Genomic DNA, 26,972 nt, shown 5'->3' on the forward strand with positions numbered 1-26,972 from the left:
GAAAAAAAAAAAAAAAAACATAGAAAATTTATTATATTTAATAGCAAAACAATTTAATAAATGTTTTGTATCTTTTTGCCTCTCGGTGATGATTGAAAGTGACAAAATTTCGACATCAATTGATACAATTATTTTAACATTAATTTAAACTACTTTGAGAAACTGAGAAGAAAAAAACAATAGAAAAAAAAACGTTAATTGCCTATTTAACAAAAGAAAAAAACAATAACATTTATTGAAAATTTCTCGCTCAATATTATTGATTTTATTATTATTGTAAAAAAAAAAACAAAAAATATGGTTTATTTACGCGATAGAGAACGCGAACGTGATCGCATGCAAAAGCATGTTGAACGCATTATACATGATGAGGAATTCGGTGAAGAAAATGTCGAACAAGTCGATTCTGAATGGGCTGATTTTGAGAAATTTATTCATCAGTTACGCCAGCGACGCAGTAGTACAACATCAATGGAGGAAGAATTGCGACATGCCCAACGACAGCCACGCATTAAATCGCAAGCATTTTATCCTTGCCCACCGCCAGCTGAACACGGTCGTGACTCTGATTCATCATCAGATGATGATGATCCTTTTGGTTATCTCGATACTGCTGTAAGCATTAAATAAGTTACAATTTTATAGAAAAGTGTTTTTAAAGAAAAAACTGTGAAACAATAAGATTTTATATATAAAATCGTGAACAATTTTAATATTTCCTTTCTCGATTGAAAATAAGTTTCCTCAGAAAAGTGCTTAAATTTGTTTGAGACAATAAAGTTTTTTACCTGCGCAAATATAACAATTTTTCAGTGTATTATAATCTATAGAACCGACTTTAGTTTGGACTATAGTCTTGACTAAAGAACCGACTATAACTTCGACTACATAACAAGTTATAGTCAAGTTTATACAGCAGATTATGGTGTCAGCTATATATAGATGAAACTATTGTCTCAACCATAGTGTGGACTATAGAACGAACTATTGACTTCACTATAAAACTACAACATGCCTCTACTAAAGTCTCAGTTTAAGACTAAAGTCTCTTGTCGGACATGATATTATCAAGACCAACAGAATATTGTCTCAACTATAGTGAATGGTTCAGATATTGTCTGAACTATAGAGCAGAGAATACCGTTGATTATAGAATAAACGATTGTCTTGATTAAAGAGTAGACTATTCTCTCTAGGACAGACTATTGTCCTTACTATAGAGCAGTTTATTGCCTCGACTATGAACAGACTAGTGTTACGACTATACAGCAGACTATTGTCTCGGCTATAATACTGACGCGTCTATAAAAGATGCGTCAATAGTCTATAATTCAGATATTGTCTGAACTATAGAGCAGAGAATACCGTCTATTATAGAACAAAAGATTGCCTCTATTATAGAGTATACTATTCTCTCTAGGACAGACTATTGTCCTTACTATAGAGCAGACTATTTTCTTGACTATAGAGCAGTTTATAGCGTCGAATATGAAGAAGACTATAGAACAGATTAGTGTCACGACTATAGAGCAGACTATTGTCTCGACTTTAGAGAAAAGCATTCATTGAATATAGAACAGACTATTGTCTCGGTTATAGAGCAGACTCTTCGCTGTAGAATAGATTATTGTCTCGACTACACAACAGACCTTTTAATTGACTATAAAACTGACTATTGTCTCGACTATGGAATAGACTTTTGACTCGACTATGGAATAGATTATTGTTATTAATATAGACCAGACTATAGTCTTGATTATGGAACAGACTATTGTCTCTACTATAGACCAGACTCTACATTCGGCTATAGAGCAGACTACTGTCTCGACTGTAAAGTAGATTATTGTCATGACTATAAAGCAGGGTGTTGTCTCGACTATATAGCAGGGTGTTGTCTGAACTATAGAGCAGACTATAGTCTGGACTATAGAACATACTAGTGTCACGACTATGAAGAAGTGCATTGCCTTGACTATAGATCAGACTATTGACTTGACTATAAACAAATCATATTGTCTTGGCTATAGATTAGAGATTAGTCTTGAATATAAAACAGAGTATTATCTCGATTATGGATCTGATTATTTACTCGACTATAGAACAGACTGTTATCTTGAATATAGACTCGACTACGGAATACACTATAGACTCGATTAAACTATTTATTGCCTTTACTATGGGACTGACTATTGATTGACTATTGTCTAGACTATAGAACAGACTATTATCAAGACTATAGAACAGACTACGTATCGTTGCCTCGACTATATAGTAGACTATTGTCTAGACAATATAAAAGACTATTGTCTCGAATAGACTATTCTTTATTATAGAGCAGATTATTTTCTTGGCTGTAGTACAAACTATAGCCTCGGTTATGGACTTTAGACTCTACTATTGAACAGACTATTGTCTCGTTAAGACTATTGTCTTTATAATAGAGCAGTTTATTATCAAGACTATAGAACAAATTATTATCTCGACAATAGAGTAGACTATAGAGCAGACGATCTTCAAGACAATAGAACTATACATTTTTACGACTATAAAGCAGGTTATTGTCTCGACAATGCAGCAGACTTTTGACTCGACTATAAAGCAAACTATACATTCGGCTATAGAACAGACTATTATGAAGACTATAGAGTAGGCTATTGTCAGGACTATGGAGCATATTTTTGTTAAGACTATTTAATATTATTCATAATCATTTATCTAAGGTTTGTAGAACAAATTTTGTTGGAAAATTTTGTTTCATAAACCTTTAATAAATTGTTATGAATAAGGCCCTATGGCCCTTTTTTTAACACTTTTTAACATTAACTCAAACTTATAACAATTATTAAAAATTCATAAATTTAGTTCAATTTTTTCCTTTGCTTCACTATACAAAGTCATCAATTAACACCTTATTATATTTATATTTATCTTTAAATTTGTATTGAAATTTTTCGTTTAAAATGTTTATAAATTGTTATATCTTAAACAAACTTTTTTCTTTTTTTTTATTTAAATTTGATTGCCTCTATAGGTTTCTTTTCATAAAGTATTAATACAAAAATTATTGTTTATTATTGCCTCTTTAAAAAAACACACACACAATCTACCAAAAAGAAGCTTTAAGCACAGACTAATTCTTCAAAAAAACATATATATGAATTGAATATTCAACACATTCTTTTAACACTTTCAATACAAATGATTTTGAAAAAGAATGAAAGAAAGAAATTAAAACAAAGAATACAATTTTTATGGTTATAATCGTATTATAATCATTATTATTTATTTATTTTCTTGTTTTTAAAAATTTTCAAAATAATATTTTCTATTTATTCTTATTATTAAAAAAAGAAAATAAGTAGTAGTTGTAGAAAATTGTTTATAATAAATATTATATTTTGTTCTTCTTTAGCTTTAGTTCTTAACAATGTGAAGGTAAAGGGCAAATTTTTCCTTTCATTTCATTCATTTTACAAAATTATTTTATTTAATTATTATATTATTTCTTAAGGTGACCAGATTTTGCTTTTTTTTTTTGCAAAGATATGTAAAAATTTACAGTGAGGGAAATTTCAAAAAGTCTATATAATATGGACTATGAAACAGACTCTAGTTTGAACTTCAGAGGAAACTTTAGTCTGGACTATGGAACAGACTCTAGTCTGGACTATAGAGCAGAATATAGTCTCGACTATAGAGCAGACTATAATCTGGACTATATAGCAGACTATAGTCTGGACTATATAGCAGACTATAGTCTGGACTATAGTGCGGACTATAGTCTGAACTATAGAGCAGACTATAGTCTGGACTATAGAGCAGACTATAGTCTGGACTATAGAGGAGACTATAGTCTGGACAATTGAACAGACTATAGTCTGGACTATAGAGCAGATAGGGCAAACTATAGTCTGGACTATAGAGCAGATTATAGTCTGGACTATAAAGCAGATAGAGCAAACTATAGTCTGGACTATAGAGCAGCCTATAGTCTGGACTATAGAGCAGCCTATAGTCTGGACTATAGAGCAGCCTATAGTCTGGACTATAGAGCAGACTATAGTCTGGACTATAGAACAGACTATAGTCTGGACTATTGAACAGACTATAGTCTGGACTATTGAACAGACTATAGTCTGGACTATAGAACAGACTATAGTCTGGACTATAGAACAGACTATAGTCTGGACTATAGAACAGACTATAGTCTGGACTATAGAACAGACTATAGTCTGGACTATAGAACAGACTATAGTCTGGACTATAGAGGAGACTATAGTCTGGACTATTGAACAGACTATAGTCTGGACTATAGAGCAGACTATAGTCTGGACTATAAAGCAGATAGGGCAAACTATAGTCTGGACTATAGAGCAGATTATAGTCTGGACTATAAAGCAGATAGAGCAAACTATAGTCTAGACTATAGAGCAGACTATAGTCTGGACTATAGAACAGACTATAGTCTGGACTATTGAACAGACTATAGTCTGGACTATTGAACAGACTATAGTCTGGACTATAGAACAGACTATAGTCTGGACTATAGAACAGACTATGGTCTGGACTATAGAACAGACTATAGTCTGGACTATAGAACAGACTATAGTCTGGACTATAGAACAGACTATAGTCTGGACTATAGAACAGACTATAGTCTGGACTATACAACAGACTATAGTCTGGACTATAGAACAGACTATAGTCTGGACTATAGAACAGACTATAGTCTGGACTATAGAACAGACTATAGTCTGGACTATAGAACAGACTATAGTCTGGACTATATAGCATATTATAGTCTGAATTATAGACCAGACTAAAAAAGTCTAGACTATAGTCTGCTCTATGGTCCAGACTATAGTCTACTCTATAGTCCAGACTATAGACTGCTTTATAGAGCAGACTATAATCTCGACTATAGAGCAGATTATAGTCTGAACTATAGAGCAAACTATATTCGGGACTATAGAGCAGATTATAGTCTGGACTATAGAGTAGATTATAGTCGGGTCTATAGAGCCGACTATAGCCTGGACTATTGAGCAGACTATAGTCCAGACTATTGAGCAGACTATGGTCTGAACTGTAGAGCAGACTATAGAGCAGACTATAGTCTGGACTATGGGGCGGATTATAGTCTGGACTATAAAGCAGATAGAGCAAACTATAGTCTGGACTATAGAGCAGCCTATAGTCTGGACTATTGACCAGACTATTGTCTGAACTTTAGAGCAGATTATTGTCTGGATTATAGAGCAGACTATAGTCTGGACTATAGAGCAGACTATAATTTGGACTATAGAGCAAATTGTAGTCTGGACTATTGAGCAGACAGTCTGGGCCATAGAGCAGATTATAGTCTGGACTATAGAGCAGACTATAGCTTGGACTAAAGAGCAGAGTCTGGACTATAGAGCAGATTATTGTCTACACTATAGAGCAGTTTATAGTCTGGACTATAGAGTAGACTATAGTCTGGACCATAGAGCAGACTATAGTCTAGACTTTATAGCAGATCAGGCTGTACTAGAGATCAGACTACATTAGTATTAATTTGAAACACTGGCCCTAAATAATCGATCAGAACTGTACCAATTTATTAAAACATTGTTTTAAAAACAATTTATGTTTTACGAGTATTAATGAAACATTTTGTTGTTTTTTTCTTGTACATACTCGCTTTTAGCCCTCAAGGGGGATCTACGACCAAGAAAACCGAAAAAAATAAAGAATATTATTTCAACGAAAAATCTTTTGCAATGCAAAACACAGACAACACAATAAACTACAACGAGTAACAAACATTTGAAATAATTCTTTATTCTTAATATTTTCTGTCTAATACTTCTTGAGTTTTGTTCTTGTAATTTTTTCGGGTTTTTTGTGTTTTTCAATAATAATTTTCCACCAACAAGAGGAAAAAGCTCAACGAATGTTTTTAGTTTTCTAAAAGTTTTCGCAAATATTAGAACATAGAACAAAAAAATTATTTGAGAAAAAAAAAATTAATTAAATTTTTAAAACGGGAGTAATAAAAATTAAAAATAAAGTGTTGAAATTTATAAAAAAAATTCAAACTAAAAAAATGGATTAGAAGCTTAAGTTTCTAAAATTTATTTAAAATTTTATGTAATAAATTCTAAACTAAACCCGTTAAGTTTGGAAAAAAAATCAATAATTGCAATAATAAAAATGTATTGGAAAAATTTAAATCCCATTGAAAATTCTATAGTGTTTTAGCTAAAAGGTCAAACCTTAAAAAATTTATAAAAAAATGAATTTTAAGCTTTAAAATAAAAAATTTTTAAAATATTAAGAAATTTGTGCTAAAATTAAAAATAACATTTTTATACTATAAAAGTTGCTGATCATAATAAAAATTAGAAAAAAAAAAATAAAATAATGAAAATTAATGTGACATATAAAAGCAATTGGGTTTGTTTAATTGCAAAATTTTACAAAAAATATTAATAAATTTATATAAAACAACAAATTTATAACAACGACAATGTAAAATTTTCAAAAAAAGAGATCTAAAACAGATAAAAAATTGTGGTTTTTTCAAAAAGATAACTATAAAAAAACATGTTTTGCATGTTAAAACCAGGTGCATTTATGCTGCATCATACAAAAATTAATCATAATTTTTTTACCAAATAAATTATATAAGAAATAATCAAAGAAAAACCTTACAACAATTTAACTAGTTTTAAAACAAATCTAGAAAATAAATCAATTTCTAACCTTCAAGACTTAGCTCTACAAGCATAAATGCGTGACCAACAAAACAACAACCATCAGTCTGCTCTACCACATGCACGCCTTTATATTATTAGTTTTACTGTTCGTTTTGGGGGTTTTTTTAAACCTAGTTCATTTTCATGTTTAAAAATATACCACCCGCTGAAGAATCCGAAGATGAATATATACGCGAATATGCTTTTGAGCCGGAGTTATTAATAAATCGTGATGATTATTTGAAACAAGAACGTCAGACCGCCTCGTCATCGTCGATATCAGCTGCGGAATCAGCGGCTCGTTTAGACGATGCCACCGCATCGGGTTATTCACGTCGTGTTAGTTCCGACAGCTATCATGAGTACAAAACGCAAGTTGAAGTCGAAATTGAGGCTTTCTATCATGTAAGTTTAATTTAAAAAGGTTTTATACCATAAGGTATAAAGAGATCCAAAGGTTATGAAATCTTTTGCAAAATTTTGGAAATTTGTTTTTCATTACAATATTTCCGGGAATCTTTGTTCTCTCAGTTTCTAGTTCAGTTCTAGTTCAGTTCTAGTTCAGTTCTAGTTCAGTTCTAGTTCAGTTCTAGTTCAGTTCTAGTTCAGTTCTAGTTCAGTTCTAGTTCAGTTCTAGTTCAGTTCTAGTTCAGTTCTAGTTCAGTTCTAGTTCAGTTCTAGTTCAGTTTAGTTCTTCTAGTTCAGTTCTAGTTCAGTTCTAGTTCAGTTCTAGTTCAGTTCTAGTTCAGTTCTAGTTCAGTTCTAGTTCAGTTCTAGTTCAGTTCTGGTTCAGTTCTAGTTCAGTTCTAGTTCAGTTCTAGTTCAGTTCTAGTTCAGTTCTAGTTCAGTTCTAGTTCAGTTCGTTCAGTTCTAGTTCAGTTCTAGTTCAGTTCTAGGTTCAGTTCTAGTTCAGTTCTAGTTCAGTTCTAGTTCAGTTCTAGTTCAGTTTCTAGTTCAGTTCTAGTTCAGTTCTAGTTCAGTTCTAGTTCAGTTTCTAGATTCAGTTCTAGTTCAGTTCTAGTTCAGTTCTAGTTCAGTTCTAGTTCAGTTCTAGTTCAGTTTCTAGTTCAGTTTCTAGGTTCAGTTCTAGTTCAGTTCTAGTTCAGTTCTAGTTCAGTTCTAGTTCAGTTCTAGTTCAGTTCTAGTTTCAGTTCTAGTTCAGTTCTAGTTCAGTCTAGTTCAGTTCTAGTTCAGTTCTAGTTCAGTTCTAGTTCAGTTCTAGTTCAGTTCTAGTTCAGTTCTAGTATCAGTTCTAGTTCAGTTTCTAGTTCAGTTCTAGTTCAGTTCTAGTTCAGTTCTAGTTCAGTTCTAGTTCAGTTCTAGTTCAGTTCTAGTTCAGTTCTAGTTCAGTTCTAGTTCAGTTCTAGTTCAGTTCTAGTTCAGTTCTAGTTCTAGTTCAGTTCTAGTTCAGTTCTAGTTCAGTTCTAGTTCAGTCTAGTTCAGTTCTAGTTCAGTTCTAGTTCAGTTCTAGTTCAGTTCTAGTTCAGTTCTAGTTCAGTTCTAGTTCAGTTCTAGTTCAGTTCTAGTTCAGTTCTAGTTCAGTTCTAGTTCAGTTCTAGTTCAGTTCTAGTTCAGTTCTAGTTCAGTTCTAGTTCAGTTCTAGTTCAGTTCTAGTTCAGTTCTAGTTCAGTTCTAGTTCAGTTCAGTTCTAGTTCAGTTCTAGTTCAGTTCAGTTCTAGTTCAGTTCTAGTTCAGTTCTAGTTCAGTTCTAGTTCAGTTCTAGTTCAGTTCTAGTTCAGTTCTAGTTCAGTTCTAGTTCAGTTCTAGTTCAGTTCTAGTTCAGTTCTAGTTCAGTTCTAGTTCAGTTCTAGTTCAGTTCTAGTTCATTCTAGTTCAGTTCTAGTTCAAATAGCACTAAAATCTAATATGAAGCTTTATTTACATGCATATAATTTTTATTATTTTGATTATTTTCTTTGATTTTTTTTTTATTTTCTTTGAGGATTACTATTTATATTTTACATTTTTGCAGTACAAAGCAATATTAATTTTAATAAATAATATATTTCAAAAGAAAACCACAAAACCACTTTCGGTAATAAATTTAATAAACTTAAATATTTTTATTAAATTAATTTAATTTTTTTAAGCATTTCTATTAGAAAACAAATAGCAGAGAATGAGTGCAAATAAATAAAAATTTAATAAATGCCTTAAAATACATACTTGAAATCATTTGGTTTTATTTTTAAATTTATTTATTTATTTTTCTTTTTATTTTATTTTTTATATTATTTTGTATGTCACTGCCATTGCTAACGTCTGTTTTTGAACGTCTGTTCTGAACAAGAGTATGTCCCCCGTAGTTGCCTTTTAAATTTAAACAATAATCACAAATAAGAAAAAAGAACAAAAAAAAACAAAAACCTAAATATTTTATTTACGAAATATTTACAATCAGGTCTATGAATTAAATATAAATATATGAAAGATTCACATGTTTTGCTACACAAAAACGAAAGAAACAAATATAAAAATGCATCATGACAAAAAAAATACTTGTCTACTTTTGAAAAAAGGAACTTTGCCAAGAAAAATATTGTACTATAACAAGCAGACAGACGGACACACAGACAAATGAATTAAAAATAATAACAAATTGCAAAATTAAAATATTTGTAAACACACTCAGGCTAATAAAAACAATAATAAAGAGGTTTAATTAGGTGTTAATGAAATAAATATAGAATTAATATTATTAATTAATATTTACATATTATTTTAATTAAAACAGCTTAACAATTAATGTAGAGTTGACATTACTCTTACTAATACTACTTTTTGCAACTGTGAGTTGTTTACAAACTCTGCGAAGCTCTAAACAGCGCTGACGGACTTTTGTTTTGGCAAAAAAAAAAAACGCTTAAGGTGCTAAAATATGTTTCATTCATGAATTCTTATTAGAAAATGATAAATATAAATATGAAGTGGGAAATAAATTGAAATAAACTTAAGTTTTCTGATTTTACATATTAAATATTACACTCGGAATAACCTGACCTTAAAAATCTGAAAAAAAAAAATTTCTTTCGATTTCTTTTCTTAAAAATCCACCATATTAATACCACTCAATGTAGACGTATACTTAACAATAATTCATATTAATTATACGCTCTAGTATCTTATTAATGACTACTTTTACAAGTAAACAATTATTTTCTGAAAAAAAGACCTTAAACTAAACAAAATTTTAAAATAAACAAATTACAAAGGCCAATAACAAAACAAACGCACTTAATAAACAAAATTACAAATACAAATCTGCAAATAAAATAATAAAATTTAAATTTAATAAAAAAATTTTCAATATTTTTCCCTTCAGACAAATTTCCTTGATTCATAATAATCAACAATCTATTTACTTAATAAAAATGTATTAAAAACCATATTATTTACTTAGCTAATGAAAGGAAATACATATTTAATATTGACACTGTATGTATGTAATCATTTGTATTTCTTTAATAAAATACCGTCTATTAAAACTTTTAATTGGGTCTATAATTGCCACAAAATAAAACCTTCCTCCTGCTAAAATTTACATTGTCGAAAAAAACGCAATAATAATTTGCCATTTTGTTTGTTTATATATAAGTACTGTTATTTACACATGTGTTTTTTTGTTGTTTTAAAACAATAACAATTAAAACGTCACTTGTTCACTTCTTGTGTGTGTTTTTCTTTCTCTTTCTCCTCCTATCTACTACTTATTTAAACATTATTTTATAAAACTGAACTATTTTTAAATATTTTATTTATTTACGTATTTTTCCTATATTTTGCTATTTTTTAATTGTTTTGTGTGTGTGTGTGTTTTTTTTTGTTTTTGGTTTTTCTTATTTATTATGATTGTTGTTGTTTTTGAGGGGCTTTTGTTTTGTCCACATTTCAAAATTAAAATGCATAAAATGCTAATTTGTTTTCATTTTAGTTTATTTTTCTTTTTGCATAAATGTTCAAAAATCAAATAAAACAGTTTGGGAAATAATTTTAGATATAGAGTAAACAGAATCGGTTTAATTATTTGCCCAAATTAGCCGTTCATATTATTAAATATTTAAGGAAATAAGCACATCCCACATAATTTGGGTCCTAATCTATTCGAAAATGCCATTCGGTACTACTTTGTGAAGACTTATAGTGATTTTCACTGTATGGCTCTCTGCTAGCATTAACAAGTCGTTCACCATGTCTACGAATATTTTCTATCTACATATCTCAGGCATGGACTATATGTAGTATGTAAATACTAGACTATATAATAGACTGTAGACTAGACTATAGACTAGACTATAGACTAGCCTATAGGCTAGACTAGACTATAGACTAGCCTATAGGCTAGACTAGACTATAGACTAGACTAGACTATAGACTAGACTAGACTATAGACTAGCCTATAGGCTAGACTAGACTATAGACTAGCCTATAGGCTAGACTAGACTAGTCTAGCCTATAGGCTAGACTAGACTATAGACTAGACTATAGACTAGACTAGACTATAGACTAGACTAGACTATAGACTAGACTATAGACTAGACTATAGACTAGACTATAGACTAGACTATAGACTAGACTATAGACTAGACTATAGACTAGACTATAGACTAGACTATAGACTAGACTATAGACTAGACTATAGACTAGACTATAGACTAGACTATTGACTAGACTACAGACTAGACTATAGACTAGACTATAGACTAGACTATAGACTAGACTATAGACTAGACTATAGACTAGACTATAGGCTAGACTATAGACTAGACTATAGTCTAGTTCATATTTAAATATTTCATATTATTAAATATTTAAGGAAATAAGCACATCCCACATAATTTGGGTCCTAATCTATTCGAAAATGCCATTCGGTACTACTTTGTGAAGACTTATAGTGATTTTCATTGTATGGCTCTCTGCTAGCATTAACAAGTCTTTCACCATGTCTACGAATATTTTCTATCTACATATCTCAGGCATGGACTATATGTAGTATGTTAATACTAGACTATATAATAGACTGTAGACTATAGACTAGACTATAGACTAGACTATAGACTAGACTATAGACTAGACTATATACTGGACTATAGACTAGACTATAGACTAGACTATAGACTAGACTATAGACTATAGACTAGACTATAGACTAGACTATAGGACTAGACTATAGACTAGACTATAGACTAGACTATAGACTAGACTATAGACTAGACTATAGACTAGACTATAGACTAGACTATAGACTAGACTATAGACTAGACTATAGACTAGACTATAGACTAGACTATAGACTAGACTATAGACTAGACTATAGACTAGACTATAGACTAGACTATAGACTAGACTATAGACTAGACTATAGACTAGACTATAGACTAGACTATAGACTAGACTATAGACTAGACTATAGACTAGACTATAGACTAGACTATAGACTAGACTATAGACTAGACTATAGACTAGACTATAGACTAGACTATAGACTAGACTATAGACTAGACTATAGACTAGACTATAGACTAGACTATAGACTAGACTATAGACTAGACTATAGACTAGACTATAGACTAGACTATAGACTAGACTATAGACTAGACTATAGACAAGACTATAGACTAGACTATAGACTAGACTATAGACTAGACTATAGACTAGACTATAGACTAGACTATAGACTAGACTATAGACTAGACTATAGACTAGACTATAGACTAGACTATAGACTAGACTATAGACTAGACTATAGACTAGACTATAGACTAGACTATAGACTAGACTATAGACTAGACTATAGACTAGACTATAGACTAGACCATAGACTAGACTATAGACTAGACTATAGACTAGACTATAGACTAGACTATAGACTAGACTATAGACTAGACTATAGACAAGACTATAGACTAGACTATAGACTAGACTATAGACTAGACTATAGACTAGACTATAGACTAGACTATAGACTAGACTATAGACTAGACTATAGACTAGACTATAGACTAGACTATAGACTAGACTATAGACTAGACTATAGACTAGACTATAGACTAGACTATAGACTAGACTATAGACTAGACTATAGACTAGACTATAGACTAGACTATAACTAGACTATAGACAGACTATAGACTAGACTATAGACTAGACTATAGACTAGACTATAGACTAGACTATAGACTAGACTATAGACATCGACTATAGACTAGACTATAGACTAGACTATAGACTAGACTATAGACTAGACTATAGACTAGACTATAGACTAGACTATAGACTAGACTATAGACTAGACTATAGACTAGACTATAGACTAGACTATAGACTAGACTATAGACTAGACTATAGACAGACTATAGACTAGACTATAGACTAGACTATAGACTAGAATATAGACTAGACTATAGACTAGACTATAGACTAGACTATAGACTAGACTATAGACTAGACTATAGACTAGACTATAGACTAGACTATAGACTAGACTATAGACTAGACTATAGACTAGACTAGACTAGACTATACAGACTATAGACTAGACTAGACTAGACTATAGACTAGACTATAGACTAGACTATAGACTAGACTATAGACTAGACTATAGACTAGACTATAGACTAGACTATAGACTAGACTATAGACTAGACTATAGACTAGACTATAGACTAGACTATAGACTAGACTATAGACTAGACTATAGACTAGACTATAGACTAGACTATAGACTAGACTATAGACTAGACTATAGACTAGACTATAGACTAGATAGACTATAGACTAGACTATAGACTAGACTATAGACTAGACTATAGACTAGACTATAGACTAGACTATAGACTAGACTATAGACTAGACTATAGACTAGACTATAGACTAGACTATAGACTAGACTATAGACTAGACTATAGACTAGACTATAGACTAGACTATAGACTAGACTATAGACTAGACTATAGACTAGACTATAGACTAGACCATAGACTAGACTATAGACTAGACTATAGACTAGACTATAGACTAGACTATAGACTAGACTATAGACTAGACTATAGACTAGACTATAGACTAGACTATAGACTAGACTAAAGACTAGACTATAGACTAGACTATAGACTAGACTATAGACTAGACTATAGACTAGACTATAGACTAGACTATAGACTAGACTAGACTATAGACTAGACTATAGACTAGACTAGACTATAGACTAGACTAGACTATAGACTAGAAATTTAAAACAGTCCATTATTTGCTAAACGATGCTGCCACACTACTTGTATTCTACAGTTGGGTTTTATAAATCGGATTACGACTATCGACTTTTTTGAAAAATTTAGAAGTCTTTCACAAAAAATTTGTTTACAATAAAAATATTTTAAGTAATATTTTAAATTTAAACAAATTAAAAATTCATCACTTATTTCATCTTCAATTAAATTTAAAAAATTAGAACAAAAATCTAAAATGATTTAAACTTGTAATTTTAAACTAATCAAACTATTGTATTAGTACTATTAAATATAAATAAATTACCAGTAATTTATAGCCATTCAAAATGAGTCAAGAATGAAACTATACGTCTGGACATAACCCAGCAAATGTTCTTGTTTTCGTGCAGATTTTAACAAAATAATTAAGATATGCTGGATTTTCAGTTTTTTTTATGTGCAAAATTATTTTTAAATTAAAATCTTTTTCAATGTCATTTAATGACGTCTGCTGTCTGCTACATACATACATATGTAGTATATTTATAAGAAATTCATAAACACAAATATTGCTCAGTTCCTATTTGATGCTGATAGCAACAGAAGTAAATTGGGAAAAAGCAATTGGGTGATTTTATGTTCGAGTTTGAGAATGAGTAAGTTTTGTTTGCAAAAAGAAATGTATGTGATTTAAATGTTCATTAACCCGATATATTGATAAGTATAGATTTACTAAATAAAGTTTTGAAATTTAAAAAAAATATATATATAAATATTATATAGCTATTTAAGCTGATTATAGTATAACTAGAATTTGATTTGCCAGATTTAAATAATAATAATAAACAACACTGCAGCATAGCGTAAGAAAATACAAGTATGGCATCACAGTTTTAGGATGCCACACTTTATTAAGAAAACACTGTGCTTTTCTTCTATAGTTTTAAATATTTATTTAAATTCTTGTTTAAACATTTTGCTGGGTTTTACTTTTTCTATATTATCAATAAATTATTAAAACATTTTCCTTTTTATTATATTGTTCATATTGAAAACTCATAAAACAAGAAATTTATTACTTTCAATTTATAAAAAGAAATTCTAAAGTAATTTCTTTTCAACTTAAATTTTAATAATTTTTCTATTAATAGATAATAGTTTCTGATGAAAACTATTTAATTTTATAATCATTTCTAATAACATATTTAATAATAAATTGTTTTCAATAATTTTTATATAGATGTATGGCCGTTATACCAAAGATTTAGGAGAATTTGCCAAAGATGAAGCCAGAAAACTCAAATTACTTGAAAAACGACGAAAATTGGAGGACAAACAGAGGAATAAGGTAAGTTGTAAATAAGAATACTATTAATTTCCTATTTACCCCTCTTTCACTATAAACAACTTTTCTTTTAAACAAACACTGGATTAAACAAAAAAAATAATATTTAAAAAATTATATAAACAATAAGTAAACAATATTTTTAAGGTAAACATATACAAAATAAATATAAAATAATATCATTATTAAAATGACGTAGTAGATTTCTTTTTTTTAAATATTAAAGTAAAACTTGCATTAAATATTTATTTGTAAAATTAGCTTAATATTTAAACTAAATATTTATATTTTTATTTCAAAGTCATTTATAAAGTAAATTTATACAGCTGATATTTATTTCTTTAGAATAAAAAAGTTAGGAATTATTAGAATTTTTTTTAGTTCTAGTAGTTTATATTTACTAGTTAAGTTTAATATTATTTTATTTTAAATAAATATTTCAATTGCGTTTGTGGTTTAATAGAAACAGTGTTGAAATAAAGCGATTTTTTGAGGAGAACTATTACTCCCAAAACCTTCCACAATATAATTTAATTCTTTAAAACATTGTTTGTATGATAATCTATAGCAATAATTTACTTATTTTTTAAAAAGAACTTTTTTATTATAAAAATCGCTAAATTTGCTTATTTTCTCTGCCAAATTATCTGGCAGCACAGTGGCATTATGTTTGTTTTCACTCGCGAGAAGAAACACAATCACCTCTATCGCCAATTGAAGTAAAATTTTTATTCCCTTTAAATTTTCATTCCAATCGAAGGGGAAAGTGTTATCGTAAACTTGCTGTGAACAATTCATTCACAGTAGTTGATTTTGAATGCAACATCTGTTCATTGTTTACATGTTATGGGTCACAAAATCAATCATTTTAATAATAATCTTTTATTTTCAATAATATTACCACTATTTACTAAAAAATTTCTAATTAAGAAAAGATTTCTAAATTTTTGAGATTTCCAACCAAAATTTCTTAAATTTAAAAGTAAAAAACTGGAAAAATGTCGCTAGAATGAGCCCTCTCTATTAAAACCCTAATCACTTACAAAATTTATATTATTTCTGATAACAAATGTCGCCAATTTAGCACATTTTTCTTTTAAAATGATCTGGCAGCCCTATTAAAGTTTGTTTGTATTAATAGCTTTATAATAAATAGACTTTCAAATGTTCGACTTGTCGAAAAAAGTCGAAAACTCGAATTTCTGATAACAAAAGTCGCCAAATTAGCACATTTTTCTTTAAAACGATCTGGCAGCCCTAATAAAGTTTGTTTATATTATAATAGCTTTATAACTAGACTTTCGAATGATTGACTTGTCGAAGTCGACTATTTTGTCCTAAAATTTCCAAATTTTAACAATCTGTGAAAAGTCTACTTTTTGCAATTTATGAAAAGTCTATTTTTCTATTTTTTATAATTTCAAAATAGTTGAGTTTTGGAATTTTTTTAACATCGACTTTTCGATACCAACTTTTACTAAAATCGCTTTATTTCTATCCTGTTAAATGTCATACTATTGCTACCAGCATTTCTTTCTTTATTTCTTTAATTATTTTTTCTCTCTGTGTATATTAAAAAAAAAATAAAAATTAAATTAAAACAAATTGATTATAAAGTAGCAGAACTGGGAAATACTTTCAGGAACTCTTAGGTAAACGCAAATCACGTGCATTTAAAGTAACATCATGGATATGGAAACATACATTTGCCCGTCTCGGAGAAGATTGGGTATTTTTAGCATTATTAGGCATTATAATGGCCCTGCTATCGTATGTCATGGACAAGGGCATTTCAATATGTACCAGTGGTAAGTAAAAAAGAAAGAAAGTCGCTTAAAAAATAAAGTAAATTGTTAATGAAAACTCTTTTTTTTTTACAAACTAGCTCGTGTTTGGTTATATCGCGATCTAACCTCACAACCTATAGCTCAATATTTTGCCTGGGTTTCCCTGCCCGTCTGTTTGATTTTATTTTCTGCTGGTTTTGTACATTTAATAGCACCACAAAGTATAGGTAAGTTGGAATTTTTTCTATAATTTATTTGTATTTATTTATAAATTAGTTATTTTTTATTTTAAAATCATTTAAGTAAAGTAATTTAGTTTGGTTTGGATTTGTTTGTAATTAGTTTTTTTTTTTTGTTAAAATTTTAGTTTTGTTTTTAATCTAATCATATTTGTTTTTCTTTTTTAACAAATTTATAAATTACTAAATTTTTTTACTTACTTACTTTACTTTAATGGTTATGCATATTTCAAATTACTAATATTTTGGAATTATTATTGAAAAGAATTGTTCAAACTAAATTATAAATAGACTGTAAAAAATCACCTCTGTAACGCAGAGTTGCCATAAATTAATAATACAAATAAACGTAATATGGCCACCATGGTTGATTTCAAATTAGGCCAAATATTATTGGATTTAAGAACTATGTATATATAAAAAGGTATATATGTATGTATAACATTTCTTAAGGATTGAGCAGCAATGAATTCAAATCTGGATTAATAGTTTTCGAGATAAAGTTTAAAAATGCACAATTGTTTATAAAATGTACATTTACACGTTTCGTTCCAATATAAATAATCTCTTAAAACGAACCATTCCGAAACCTAAATGACGAATCTACATATTACCATAAAATTATTTACACATTTAAATATATATTTTCAGAACTGTTAAATCGAACAATTTATACAATAAACTAACTTACTAACCCTTGGAAATTTAAATTTATTAATTACTTTTAGCTATACTTTATAATATAAGTTGAATAACATTCTTAAACGCTGTAATATTGCAACAAAACAAATGTTTAGCCGCAAGATTGACATCACTGTTTCAAACTTTAAACAATGATGCCATACATTGTTGCCACTAAAACATCATTACATTTTCAGTAATATGAAATTTACAGGAATTACAAACGTTATTTTTCTATTTATTCATAAGCCTAAAAGTATGCCCCGGAATTTATTATTAAGCCTACTAACAAATTGCATGCAATTGTTTTGATTTAGTTTTAAAGGTTTTTTTTATTGTTCATGTTAAACTTGTAAAATATCCAATCCAATTTTCTGTTAACTAGGTTCCGGTATACCCGAAATGAAAACAATTTTACGTGGTGTGGCCCTAAAAGAATATTTAACATTTAAAACATTAGTGGCCAAAATTGTTGGTTTAACGGCAACTTTGGGCAGTGGTATGCCATTAGGAAAGGAAGTAAGTATTGAAATTGGTAAATTCTCTTGCACATTTGCTCTCAAAAAAGTATAATTTACTGCAATAAATGTTAATGATTACGTACGTGAATAACTCATCAAACATTCCATTAAACTTCTAGGGTCCATTCGTACATATAGCAAGTATTGTAGCACAATTATTAAGTAAGCTAGTAACATCATTCCAAGGTATCTATGAAAATGAATCGCGTAATTCAGAAATGTTGGCAGCCGCCTGTGCGGTGGGTGTGGGCGCTTGTTTTGCAGCACCCGTAGGAGGTGAGTTCAGAATTTCCATGAAGTTTTCTTTGTACTAAACATCTTTTTTGTTACATTAAAGGTGTCTTATTTAGCATAGAAGTAACTACAACTTATTTTGCCGTGCGCAATTATTGGCGTGGTTTCTTTGCGGCCGTTTGTGGTGCTACCGTTTTTCGCTTATTGGCCGTTTGGTTTCAAAATGCCGATACAGTGCGTGCGGTATTTTTAACCAATTTCACCACCGAATTTCCTTTTGATCCTCAGGAATTATTTGTATTCGCTTTAATGGGGTAAGTTTGTATACGTTGGTACTTTTTTCTAAAGATTTTTTTTATATTTTCGCACTTTTTTATGTTTTAGTGTTGTTTGTGGTTTGGGCGGTGCTGCTTATGTTTGGGTCCATCGCCGTTATGTGTTATTTATGCGTTCAAATAAGAAAATGAATAAATTTTTGCAGAAAAAGTAAGTAGAATTAGAAAATCCTCAAATTTACTAAAAAAAAAAACTCTTAGTACTAAAACTTGCTGAAGATTAAGTTTTAGTACTAGAGAGGTCTAAAAACTTTGAAACTAAAGAAAAAAAGTATTGTACCAAAAATTTACTATAAAAAATTTTGTACTAAAATTTTCCGTAGTAAAAAATTTTGTACTAAAAATTTCTATAGAAATAAAATTTATTAAAAATTGTTTGTAAATAATATTTGTACTAAAAAATTACTTAAAAATTTTGTACTAAAAATGTTCTGCAGAAAAACTTTAAGTACTAAAATTTTCTACAGAAAAACATTTAGTACTAAATATTTTCTATAGAAAAACTTTTAGTACTAAAAATTTTCTATAAAAAACTTTTAGTACTAAAATTTTCTACAGAAAAACATTTAGTACTAAAATTTTTCTATAGAAAAACTTTTAGTACTAAAAATGTTCTATAAAAAAACTTTTAGTACTAAAACTCTTCTATAGAAAAACTTTTAGTACTAAAAATTTTCTGTAAAAACTCTTTTAGTGCTAAAAATTTTCTATAGCTTATAAAAAAAAGCTTTTTAGTACTGAAAATTTTCGATTTAAAAAAATTTAGTACTAAAAATTTTCTATAGAAAAAATTTTAGTACTAAAAATTTTCTATAGAAAAACTTTGGTACTAAAAATTTTCTACAGAAAAACATTTAGTACTAAAAAATTTAGTACTAAAAATTTTTCTATATGAAAAATTAATTCTAAAAAATTTCCTTAAAAAAAATCAGTACTAAAAATTTTTTATAAAAAATTATAGATCAAAATTTATCTTTTATTCCTCCAATTTCATTTTACAGTCGCTTTTTATATCCCGGTTTCTTGGCTTTATTGGTTTCAACTCTATCCTTTCCATTGGGCACCGGACAATTTATTGCCGGTGAATTGGGCACTCACGAACAGGTCACACAATTGTTTAGCAATTTTACTTGGAGTCAGGATTATTTAACGGTGGAACAGGCAGCCATTGTCACGCATTGGATGACACCCTACACAAATGTTTTCATCAACTTATCCTGTTATGTGCTATTCACGGTAATTATAACCTCAAATATTTCAATTTCTTCAATCAACTAAAACCTATCTTATTCTCTCAGTTTCTATTTTCCATTGTGGCTTCCACCATACCAGTGCCCTCGGGTATTTTTATTCCCGTGTTCAAAATTGGTGCCGGTCTGGGACGTTTAATAGGTGAAAGTATGCATCTGTGGTTCCCCTCAGGTGTGCGCTATGGTGGCCGTCTTTCACCTATAATCCCAGGGGGTTATGCTGTTGTGGGGGCAGCCGCTTTCTCAGGAGCTGTTACCCATACCGTTTCTGTAGCGGTGATAGTGTTCGAAATGACTGGTCAGATAACTCATGTGGTGCCTGTTATGATAGCTGTGCTAATTTCCAATGCCATAGCTGCTCTTCTGCAACCGTCCATGTATGATAGCATTATTTTAATTAAAAAATTGCCCTATCTGCCCGATTTATTGCCCTCTTCCTCGGGCATGTACAGCATATATGTAGAAGATTTCATGGTGCGTGATGTCAAGTACATCTGGCAGAATATTACATATCAAAAACTCAAAGAAGTTTTAAAAGCCAATAAAACCTTACGTTCCCTGCCCTTGGTAGATAATCCAGATAATATGATCTTACTGGGTTCCGTACAACGTTATGAACTCATTAAAATGATAGAGAAACATATTGGCCGCGAGAAACGCATGGAAATGGCACAAAAATGGCATAAGGAAGCCGAGGAAAGAGCCCGCGAAGAGGAGCGCAAGAAACTTGAAGCTGAACAAAAAATGAGACGTCCCTCACGTTTTGAGGTGCTGCCTGCTCCCGATATTATTAGTTTGCGTCAAATAGCCAACGATGAAATGTTACCGCCCAAAAAGAAACAAGAATCTTTAAATAATACTTTACAGCCTCGCAAATCGATTTTAAAAAAGACAAATTCCTTTAATCTTAAAGCCTTCGCACCTACCTCATTACACAGTCCCAACATAACGCCATATACCACAATAACTGGTACCGAATACCGCATACGCAATGCCTTTGAGGCGATATTTAAGAAATCAACCACCTTGCAAGATGTTCAACCGGCCGCAGGAGATGCGGGCAATATATCGGCCGCCACTAGTGCGGGCGATATGACACCGGGTACTCCGTCGGTGCATAGGACACCAAGTACACCGGGCATATCGAAAAAAGTTCAATTGGTAAGTTTTGTAATGCTTTAAATTTTTATTTATTTATTTTTTTGTTTGCTTTTGGTTGTGGTTTTGCATGATTTTTGTTGATATTTTTAATAACTTTTTAAATATTTCTCTTTTTATTCAAATTTGTGTTTTGTTTAAATATTAATAAAACTTCTTTTTAATAATAATTATAAAGCAAGCACAAAGCTCATCTGAGGGATCAGATATTACAACTGAATCTATGGTAATTGTTTTAGAAATAAACTGCATGTTACCCTTTTAACATTTAATTTTTTAATCAATAAAAGAAACTTAGTTCAGTTCAAGATCAGTTCTAGTTTAGTTCAGTTTTAGTTCAGTTTTAGTTCAATTCTAGTTCAGTTCTAGTTCTAGTTCAGTTCTAGTTCAGTTCTAGTTCAGTTCTAGTTCAGTTCTAGTTCAGTTCTAGTTCAGTTCTAGTTCAGTTCTAGTTCAGTTCTAGTTCAGTTCTAGTTCAGTTCTAGTTCAGTTCTAGTTCAGTTCTAGTTCAGTTCTAGTTCAGTTCTAGTTCAGTTCTAGTTCAGTTCTAGTTCAGTTCTAGTTCAGTTCTAGTTCAGTTCTAGTTCAGTTCTAGTTCAGTTCTAGTTCAGTTCTAGTTCAGTTCTAGTTCAGTTCTAGTTCAGTTCTAGTTCAGTTCTAGTTCAGTTCTAGTTCAGTTCTAGTTCAGTTCAGTTCAGTTCTAGTTCAGTTCTAGTTCAGTTCTAGTTCAGTTCTAGTTCAGTTCTAGTTCAGTTCTAGTTCAGTTCTAGTTCAGTTCTAGTTCAGTTCTAGTTCAGTTTAGTTCAGTTCTAGTTCAGTTCTAGTTCAGTTCTAGTTCAGTTCTAGTTCAGTTCTAGTTCAGTTCTAGTTCAGTTCTAGTTCAGTTCTAGTTCAGTTCTAGTTCAGTTCTAGTTCAGTTCTAGTTCAGTTCTAGTTCAGTTCTAGTCAGTTCTAGTTCAGTTCTAGTTCAGTTCTAGTTCAGTTCTAGTTCAGTTCTAGTTCAGTTCTAGTTCAGTTCTAGTTCAGTTCTAGTTCAGTTCTAGTTCAGTTCTAGTTCAGTTCTAGTTCAGTTCTAGTTCAGTTCTAGTTCAGTTCTAGTTCAGTTCTAGTTCAGTTCTAGTTCAGTTCTAGTTCAGTTCTAGTTCAGTTCTAGTTCAGTTCTAGTTCAGTTCTAGTTCAGTTCTAGTTCAGTTCTAGTTCAGTTCTAGTTCAGTTCTAGTTCAGTTCTAGTTCAGTTCTAGTTCAGTTCAGTTCTAGTTCAGTTCTAGTTCAGTTTAGTTCAGTTCTAGTTCAGTTCTAGTTCAGTTCTAGTTCAGTTCTAGTTCAGTTCTAGTTCAGTTCTCGTTCAGTTCTTAGTTCAGGTCTAGTTCAGTTCAGTTCATTTAGTTCAGTTCTAGTTCAGTTCTAGTTCAGTTCTAGTTCAGTTCTAGTTCAGTTCAGTCAGTCTAGTTCAGTTCTAGTTTCAAGTTCTTAGTTTCAGTTCTAGTCAGTTCTCGTCATTCTATTTCATTCTAGTTCAGTTCTAGTTCAGTCTAGTTCAGTTCTAGTTCCGTTCTTAGTTTCAGCTTCTAGTTCAGTTCTAGTTCAGTTCTAGTTCAGTTCTAGTTCGTTTCTAGTTCAGTTCTATTTCATTTCTAGTTCAGTTTCTAGTTCAGTTTCTAGTTTCAGTTCTAGTTCAGTTCTAGTTCAAGTTCCTAGTTCAGTTCTAGTCAGTTCTAGTTCAGTTCTAGTTCAGTTCTAGTTCAGTTCTAGTTCAGTTCTAGTTCAGTTCTAGTTCAGTTCTAGTTCAGTTCTAGTTCAGTTCTAGTTCAGTTCTAGTTCAGTTTAGTTCAGTTCTAGTTCAGTTCGAGTTTAGTTCTAGTTCAGTTTTAGTTCAGTCCTAGTTCAGTTCTAGTCCATTTCTATGGAAGAACCTTTAATACTAGAAATTTTCTGTAGTACTAAAAATGTTCCACAGAAAATGATTTAGTACTCATTATTTCATTCCTCCGATGCATTAATTAATGTTATTTATTGAAAATTTTAATTGCAAAATCAAATATTTGCAAGCAAGTACCTGGCGGTACTCAGCCGAAACAACAAGAAAAACTCCATTTAAATCATTTAACCACCACCAAATCTTTCACTTCCAAATGGAGAAGAATTCACGATCAAAGTAAAACAAATGCCAAAAATAAAAAGCTCAATACTGCAAACGAAGAAATTCCTACCGAAACTACAGTCGAATTGCAGCCCTTAAGATCAATATTGAAAAATCGCAAAATTAGTAAAGATGCTTACTATCACAATCTTTCAGAGGCAGAATTTGACGCTAAAGTATTAGAGAATACAAAAGAGAATCAGATCAATAAACCTTCGATTAAAACAATTCTAAAGAAACATGATAATCTGAAAACTATTCTGAAACAAGCTCAACAATTGGATGAGGCCAAGCCTACACAACAAATGCCCAATCATAGGGGAGCCTTGGAAATAGTTAATGAAAAAGGGAATTTAGAAAAAGAGAATGAAAATGTAAATGAAAGTAAAACTGATATACATTTGACTAATAAGGAAAAAGGTGGTACCGAAAAGCCTCTAGAGGAGGTAGGTGGAGTAGAAGAATTTGTTTAAAATTGATATTGAAAAATGTGAAAAAATGGTAGGTTTTGTTTTTAAAACTTTGCTTTTTTCCCCTAAATGCATGCTGCAGTTTGAAAAGGAAAAGAGTTTGATGGGAAGTCAAGATTTAAAGTGCCATGATGATGCTATGGTAGGTGCTTTGAGAAATGCTGTTGAAATTGTTTTGTTTTAACTAATTATTTTATTTATATTAATGGTTCTGGTTTTTATGTAGATCACACATTTTAATGTATATTTTGTCTTCTCTTTCTTTCTTTTTTTCTCTCTCTCTTTTTCTACTGTCATTCATTTAAAACAAACTGTATGTATATAATGTGTAAAATTGTTATATAGTCCTATAAAAGCAGTATTAAAAAAGTTAGATTGGTATGTGGGTTCTACAAAAGATTTGACTTAATAACAAAGTTTCAGGGATTTAAAGTTGAAGTTATTACAAATATTTTCACAGAGCTGTTATAACTTTAACTTTTTATCCCTTTTAGGGGATTTATATTACCCTATTCATATTATTTTCTTATTATCTAACTTTTTAGCCTCGAGAACGTGTCATCGATATGTCACCGGAAGATCAAAAGAAATGGGAAATGGAAGAAATGCAAAAGCCTATTGATTTGGAAAAAGCCAATGTACATATCGATCCATCGCCATTTCAATTGGTCGAACGTACTTCCATACTCAAAGTTCATTCCCTGTTCTCTATGGTCGGCATCAATCATGCCTATGTCACCAAAATGGCCGTTTAGTGGGTGTGGTTGGTCTTAAAGAGGTAAGAATTTTAATTTTTTAGTTTCTTTAGATAATTGTGAAACTGATTTAGTACTATGAGTTAGTCTAGTCTATACTCAAGTCTATAGTCTTATCTATAGTCTAGTCTATAGTCTACTCTACATTTTATCTATAGTCTAATCTACAGTATAGTTTGTAGTCTAAACTATATAGTCTAGTCTATAGTCTAGTCTATAGTCTAGTCTATAGTCTAGTCTAGTCTATAGTCTAGTCTATAGTCTAGTCTATAGTCTAGTCTATAGTCTAGTCTATAGTCTAGTCTATAGTCTAGTCTAGTCTATAGTCTAGTCTATAGTCTAGTCTATAGTCTAGTCTATAGCTAGTCTAGGTCCGTAGTCTAGCTATAGTCTAGTCATATCTAGTCTATAGTTAGTCTATAGTCTAGTCTATAGTCTAGTCTATTCTAGTCTATTAGTCTATTATAGTCTAGTCCTATAATTCTAGTCTATAGTCTAGTCTATAGTCTAGTTCTTAGTCTTAGTCATAGTAGTCTATCTAGTCTATAGTTCTAGTCTATAGGTCTATAGTCTAGTCTATAGTCTAGTCTATAGTCTAGTCTATAGTCTAGTCTATAGTCTAGTCTATAGTCTAGTCTATAGTCTAGTCTATAGTCTAGTCTATAGTCTAGTCTATAGTCTAGTCTATAGTCTAGTCTATAGTCTAGTCTATAGTCTAGTCTATAGTCTAGTCTATAGTCTAGTCTATAGTCTAGTCTATAGTCTAGTCTATAGTCTAGTCTATAGTCTAGTCTATAGTCTAGTCTATAGTCTAGTCTATAGTCTAGTCTATAGTCTAGTCTATAGTCTAGTCTATAGTCTAGTCTATAGTCTAGTCTATAGTCTAGTCTATAGTCTAGTCTATAGTCTAGTCTATAGTCTAGTCTATAGTCTAGTCTATAGTCTAGTCTATAGTCTAGTCTATAGTCTAGTCTATAGTCTAGTCTATAGTCTAGTCTATAGTCTAGTCTATAGTCTAGTCTATAGTCTAGTCTATAGTCTAGTCTATAGTCTAGTCTATAGTCTAGTCCTATAGTCTAGTCGTATAGTCTAGTCTATAGTCTAGTCTATAGGTCTAGTCTATAGTCTAGTCTATAGTCTAGTCCTATAGGCTAGTCTATAGTCTAGTCTATAATCTAGTCTATAGTCTAGTCTATAGTCTGGTCTATGCCTAGTCTATTTAATCTAATCTTTAGCCTAGTCGTTTCCTAACTAATTCAGTTTTGTCCTCCATAAAAAATAAAATTTCCCTTACCTTCTCTCTTTCCAGTTGCGCAAAGCCATCGGAAGACATCAATAGCAACAGTTTCGTTGTGCAAAATCAATTAAAAGACAGTGATCCCAACGATGTGGAAAAATCGGCTGTAGAACGGCCTCTACTGTTGCCCCAGGATTGCAGTGATAAACAGGTCAATATGACAGTCACCTCAATGGATTCAGCTCTATCGAATTCAGACAATTGCTCTGACATTAGAAATGGAAAATATACAACATAAAATACATCCAACACCACCACCCACCAGAAGAAATCAATCACCTTCACCACCATCTCATCGAAATCATTCACCTTCACCACCAACCAACCGAAAACGTTCCATATCACCACCACCTCCAGCAACATCTGCTTCAGATGATAATTTAAGTCCAAAGTCTTCACCTACTACAGATTCTTCCAAGGACTAACGAAGTCAATAAGCAGGAATCATTTAAGTTGAATTCTATACGTAAATAGTTAAATTACATTGTTTATACATTAAATAGATAAATAATAACAAAGAATTATAATAATTTTATTAAAAAAAAGTAATTATTTTTATGAATTACTAAATTAAGTTTGTAATTTATTTTTAAAAAATATAAAAAAAAAATGTGTAATAATATTCTATGTTGATGATGATGCTAAAAGTTAAAACTGTTTTTATTAGTTCGTAAGTCATATCAATTTGTGTGTAAAATTTATTTGTAAATCAATGTGAAATGTCGCAAATTGTTTTTAATTTTATATTTTTATCAATTATCACATTTTGTTATATTTTTATGTATTTTATAGAAGACATTTTTAAACTAAACCAA

The 26,972-nt window shown here is 30.5% G+C and overlaps 1 protein-coding gene across 1 annotated transcript; it reads left to right on the plus strand.

Annotated features, from left to right (window-relative positions):
• Window positions 1-26,972, plus strand: LOC119607057 (chloride channel protein 2). The gene is given in 19 exon segments (XM_037960791.1): window positions 1-615; window positions 15,186-15,293; window positions 16,933-17,098; window positions 17,176-17,304; window positions 18,383-18,516; window positions 18,638-18,794; window positions 18,856-19,066; window positions 19,137-19,238; window positions 20,089-20,323; window positions 20,386-21,498; window positions 21,674-21,721; window positions 23,545-24,081; window positions 24,188-24,247; window positions 24,451-24,483; window positions 24,651-24,846; window positions 24,849-24,883; window positions 26,170-26,184; window positions 26,186-26,371; window positions 26,373-26,972. Coding segments are annotated over 19 exon segments (3,993 nt in total). The 5' UTR covers window positions 1-297; the 3' UTR covers window positions 26,583-26,972.

This window comes from Lucilia sericata, unplaced genomic scaffold, assembly GCF_015586225.1.
Source record: "Lucilia sericata isolate MDLA Ls3-8-SP2 unplaced genomic scaffold, ASM1558622v1 Contig000652F_arrow, whole genome shotgun sequence".
NCBI classification, from domain to species: domain Eukaryota; kingdom Metazoa; phylum Arthropoda; class Insecta; order Diptera; family Calliphoridae; genus Lucilia; species Lucilia sericata.